This window comes from Photinus pyralis, unplaced genomic scaffold, assembly GCF_008802855.1.
Source record: "Photinus pyralis isolate 1611_PpyrPB1 unplaced genomic scaffold, Ppyr1.3 Ppyr1.4_LG10, whole genome shotgun sequence".
NCBI lineage: Eukaryota > Metazoa > Arthropoda > Insecta > Coleoptera > Lampyridae > Photinus > Photinus pyralis.
In genome coordinates this window covers 18,048,543-18,054,069 of record NW_022170250.1, presented here as the reverse complement: position 1 = coordinate 18,054,069, position 5,527 = coordinate 18,048,543, and the positions used below count along the sequence as shown (strand labels likewise).

At 42.6% G+C, this 5,527-nt stretch overlaps 1 protein-coding gene across 1 annotated transcript; it reads right to left on the bottom strand.

The window, feature by feature from the left end:
• Positions 1-2,777: 2,777 nt before the first annotated feature.
• LOC116161792 (facilitated trehalose transporter Tret1-like) lies at positions 2,778-4,833 on the bottom strand. Its single transcript, XM_031475260.1, has 7 exons — positions 4,667-4,833; positions 4,472-4,622; positions 4,238-4,423; positions 4,090-4,188; positions 3,840-4,042; positions 3,383-3,791; positions 2,778-3,337 (listed from the first exon to the last, which is right to left on the bottom strand). The coding sequence occupies exons 1-7, from the start codon at positions 4,781-4,783 to the stop codon at positions 2,913-2,915; spliced, it is 1,590 nt and encodes a 529-aa protein (XP_031331120.1). The 5' UTR covers positions 4,784-4,833; the 3' UTR covers positions 2,778-2,912.
• Positions 4,834-5,527: the final 694 nt, after the last annotated feature.

Below are 5,527 nucleotides of genomic sequence, written 5' to 3'. Positions count from 1 at the left end.
TAAACAACAATTACGCATTTACACAAATTCTAAAAAGAAAAACAACACTGAAATACAAATTCAAATGAAACGAGCCCACTCTTTATACGGAAATAACGTCTACATGACGTTGTTTACACAACATTATAAATGTGCTTTTAGCGTTATTTTTATAATGAGATTATATTTAGTTAAAAGACGCACGTTTTGGAGATGATAAGCGGAATTGAATTGCGAGGGATGCGTGAGTTAAGTCGGTCGGCCGGTGGAAAACGCTGAGCTCTCGTAGTGTCACCTGTTGATTGTAACTGTGTATGTAGAACTGCTTAAGTGACGGTTCCCAGCGAGAAATTATTGAACAACGTGTTTGAACAGTGATGGTGAACGTGATTAAAAGAAATATTTACAGTGCGTGGGAAGTAGCTTTGGTCTGCGTTGTATTAAAATAAGTGCGATTATGTTAAACAAGACAGCGAACCGCAAATAAATAAATCACACTGAGTGCTAATAAAAAATTAAGAACTGAAACTCCAAATAAATAGAAAAATTCCAATTGCTAATGGTTGTCCAAAGAAACAGCGTTTTGTTTTCACCGCAGCGCATTGTTCTTTTCGCGTGCGATTTGTTTCGAATGCTCGCGTTTTGTTAGTTTGTTAAAAAATTGGATCATTTCAAAGATTTTGAAACTCACTCTTGGCCAATTTCTAGGACATTTCGCAGCCCTTGGAGACCTTTTGTGATTTTTGAAAGATCTTAAAGGTCTTTGAAGGTCCATGAAAATGTTTCAGGAGTTCTAAGAATTCATTAAAGGCTCTTAAGGACCCACAAAAGGAGTTAAGGACCTGTCATGGGCCCCAAAAGCTAGTAAATGGCGGTGGAGATCATTGAAGAGAAAACATTAGGTGATTTACAAAGGCTCTTAAATAAACGCTTTTAAGATTTTAGGCCCGTAAGGACTCTCAAACACTAATAAAAGTCTTTAAGTGCCCACTCCTCTTGACAACCCATAAAAGCTTTCGAGGACTCACAAAAGGAAAGAGGGGTTAAAGGCTCGCCTTTTAAAGGAGGGGAATTTCAAGGACATCACGCAGACGAAAGGTAAAATCCGTTAAAACCAGGTTCTCTAAGAGAAGAGGAATTGCAAGGGCTTGACAGATTAGAGGAAATTTTTTGGTCTATCTTTGAGGTCGTTGTAAGACTTTTTGCACATTTTAAAGGCTCTTGAAGACTTTAAAGAGATATACGAAAACATTAAATAGTCTCTTAACTGGCCTTTGAATGCTTTTAAATTTCCGATTACTATTTTCCGCACCCAATTTTAAAAATGGCTTAAATGTATGACGTCAATTACCTTTCTTCGTTCGCCCAAAAGGAATTCCTCTATCTTCTGTACAATCAAGACACTCCACCGCACTACTACAGTCATTGGCTTGGAAGTTAAGCGATAAACGAAATAGCGAAAACACGAACTGGAACTACACTGTCTGACTTCTTCGACATTTCACAAAACGTCAATTGAAAGGTTTTGTTTTTTATTTATTTATTTATTTACCTGTATTTTTGAGTGGGCGTATGTATATTACATACATACGTGACTCAGCTAGAAGACTTCCGTTATTTAATATTGAACTTAAAAAAAATCGACATAGAAAAACTGGAGTAACTTCTCCGAAATAAAAATAAAAATCCTTGAAAGAGACACGATCTATATTGAGTATAAGCATACACATTACCTAATTCATAAAACGTCTAAATAACCCTCGAGTCGTCCAACCTTGGATAAAAACTGGATTGCCCTGTAATTTGAAGCCGAGGAAATGGCAATAGTCTCTTCTGTGCAATCCAGACACTCCACGGCACTACTACAGTCATTGGCTTGAAAGTTTAAGCGACAAACGAAATAGCTAAAACACGAACTGGATCTACACTTCTTTGACATTTCACAAAACGTCACTTGAAAGGTTTTGTTTTTTATTTATTTATTTATTTACCTGTATTTTTGAGTGGGCGTATATATATTACATACATACGTGACTCAGCTAGAAGACTTCCGTTATTTAACATTGAACTTAAAAAAAATGGACAGAAAAACTGGAGTAACTTCTCCGAAATAAAAATAAAAATCCTTGAAAGAGACACGATCTATATTGAGTATAAGCATACACATTACCTAATTCATAAAACGTCTTAATAACCGTCGAGTCGTCCAACCTTGGATAAAAACTGGATGGCCCTGTAATTTGAAGTCGAGAAAATGGCAATATAGTCTCTTCTGTTGGCAAACTCTTACGGAATGCACGTTTACCACGTTCGGTTCGTTAACTTTCCACAATTCGCACGGATTGGGCATATTTTCCAGCGAGTCGAATTAGGTACGGGGGCTAATCACGAAATTTTCCCTATGAGCTTATTTTTTCCGACATGTTCGATTGATATCGCGTGTTGCGAGTCATAAATACATATTTTCCGACTCGAGAGCTAATCGCAGTTGACGTTCTCATGGCCCAAAAACGAATGCCTTAAATCTCTCTTCTCTGGACCCGTCCCTACCGGTTTCTACTTGACAAGAACACCCAAAAAATGGCTCTAATTAGTTAATGCGGCCATCTTTAATCATTAGCTCATTTGATTCGTTTAGATTCATCGCTTCCCATGAACCCCATTAAGAAGATCTATCCTAAGCGGCCGACAGACTAACGCCGTAACCCTCTAATGGGCAATGGGCACACCCTGTGTAAGGCATCGCAGCTTCTATGGTTGGTTCGGATCGTTAGGAAACGGTGGTAAATAAAGAAAAGTTAAGAAGATTTTTTATTTTAACATAGATTTTAAATAGTAACAGTTTCTTTAGTTCCGAGCCACTTGGCGACGACAAGTGCCTACCGCGTAGGCAACACACACGAGATTCCGTAATTTACGCGTCGAAGGCCGGCCTAACTTTTCGCGACGATTGCGACAAGCTCCACGGACTTTTGCTTCGTTGGCTCCTTGTCATCCTGCGGCACCGACAGGTAGGTGGTGTGGTTCCAAAAGTACTTTTCGATTTCCGACAGCTTCTTCTTGTGCGTTTCCGGCATGAACACCAGCACGAAGACGAATCCGCCCATGCTCATGATGGCGAAGAAGTACTGGAGGCCGGACGAGCCTCCGAAGAAGTCGTGCATTGAGAAATACGTCTGGAGGACGGCGAACGAGATTAGGCCCGCCATTACCGAAATGATTGCGTGCGCCAGGCTGCGTATCGCTAGCGGGAAGACTTCCGCCTGGATCGAAAATGGCACCGTTAGGAAACCGATGGCGGCGAAACCGAAGTAGATCATGAGCAGGACGAGGGGAATCCATCCGGAGGTGACGGTGCCTGAAACTGGCCGTTCAGTTTGGTTAGTGGTCGGGGGTTGTTTACCTTTTTGAAGCCAGGTCGTGTACAGACCGGATGTTCCCATACAGACCGCCATACCGATACCGCTGGACATCATGAGGGTCCTCCTGTTGAACCGCTTCGTGAGGTATATGTTCAGAATGTTGACAGCGAGGCGAATTCCTCCAACGTACGACGCGGCGATGTAGGGGTCGATGTCCGTGCCAATTTGCTTGAAGAAGACCACCCCGTTGAAGACGATCAGGTGGATTCCACAGTACTGTTGGAAGAAGTATAGCCCAGTCATGACCAAGAAGGGCTTATAGCCGGTGGGTTGGAGGAACATTTGGAGCAGCTGCACCGCGCTGTTAGAGCTCAACTTCTCGCGTTCCTTCATTTTGATCACGTTCTCCTTTTGCAAGACACCCAGTTGCAGCTCGGCAAAGCTCGCCACCTGGAAAATCAACCAGTTAGATTCTCCCACGTGGAGGATTGTTGCAACCTGATTCTGAGGCTGAGGCTGGTACTTGTGGAACCATTCCAGCGACTTCTTGGCTTGGTCCATGCGATTTTTGGAGACTAACCAGACGGGGCTTTCGGGCACTATTAGGGTCAGTAGGGCGAATACGACCGTGTAGCCGCAGTTCATCCACGCGACTATTCTCCAGTTGAGGTAGAGCCCTTTGAAGTAAACGAACAGCATACCTGAAAGATGGAGGTTGATCATGGTGAACAGCCGAAACGTCTACTACCGAGCGAGACTCCGAGTTGCCGCATGCCGGAAAAGGAACCACGAACGTCGGGCCTACTGATCTCAGTTATGTAGACGGCGGTGGGATTGGCTGACCAAACTGAAAACGCACTTGGTGGACGCTTGGTGGAATAAAGGCATCGACTTACTTAGGGCAATCCCGGTCAGGATCCGTCCTCCTATCAGCATTGGAACGTTGCGACCAAGCGCTAGCATAGCCCATCCCAGTAGGCTTGGTACCGCCATCAGCTTCAACATATTTAAACGACCGACTATGTCCATTATAACCCCGGCGCTTAACGCCCCCACCATGGTCGACAGCATCAGACAGCTGGCTACAGCAGAACGAAGAGGTTAGCCGAACGAGAGTTTGGTCAACTTACTTATCCAGGACATCTCATTTTGGCTAACGTGCAGGACGGATGGATCGGTACTATTCTGCTCCTCCATCATTTGCGGCACCATGATCGCCGAGTACGCGTAGGTAATGCCCACCAGAATGTTGGGGCACATCGCCACCACCGCCGCGATCAGCTGAAACGCAAATTGTATCCAGCAATCACGCGCACTCGATTTACCTGCGGTATCAGCACCTTGCAGTTCTTCACCTCGTACTGGCTCAACGATCGACAGCTTATCACGAGGTTTTTGAAAGATCTTCTTTCTTCACTCGGGGGCATCGTCGTGGTCAACATTCCGGCTCTGTAAAAAGTGAAATCTCATTGTTGGTGCTCATTTTTATACCGTTAAATCCTTGGACCAAAGGTAATCTAATCACCTTTGTCTATCGATACGGTACATTCGTCGTGACAAAACTGATAAGTGGCCGATAAAATTGCTGGAATTATCGGTTTATTTTTGAGCATGATTTTATTTCAGGATGAGACAAACTTTGTGCTTTTACCGATTAACACACAAATCCAGCTTCACACAGGCACCCTGGAAAGAAACAGCTTTAAAAACCCAAAAATAAAAATAGATTTTTCAGTTGTACTTCAAGGACTAATTCAAAAATTCTTCATAGGCCCTTGCCAAAGTTTCTCCTGGAATCAAAAAAGTTTTGCCAAATACTCTTTCCTTAGTTTCTTTAAATTCTTCTTCCAATTCTTCTCGTTCTAATGATTCTTCAATTTCTCTCAATCGTTTTGGTCCAAGAGATTGTTCTATGGATTTTTTTTTCCTGGTTATCAAGGTTTTTTAGACCCTTGATTTCCTTCGAATTTCTTATTTTTCCGATTCTTCAAATTCCTGAAATGTTTCAGATCCGTCAGATTCTATTGATCTTTCCGCTTCTTTAATTTTTGAAAGTTCGTATTTTCCAAGTTGTGATAAACAGTTCAGAGAATAGTCTCTGAATAAGTTCTAAAGAACCTCCGATGCGCTTCCTAACGCAGTGAGAGGCAGTGTCTCGATTTTTGAATAGAAATCAAAAGGATTAC

Bases quoted from the DNA above. Each gene is read 5' to 3' on its own strand.
- LOC116161792 (XM_031475260.1), bottom strand. From the start codon at position 4,783: ATGTTGACCACGACGATGCCCCCGAGTGAAGAAAGAAGATCTTTCAAA. The intron at 4,189-4,237 runs GTAAGTCGATGC...GTGCGTTTTCAG, and splicing joins CCTGACCGGGATTGCCCTAA to TTTGGTCAGCCAATCCCACC. The intron at 4,043-4,089 runs GTAGTAGACGTT...TCCATCTTTCAG, and splicing joins GCAACTCGGAGTCTCGCTCG to GTATGCTGTTCGTTTACTTC.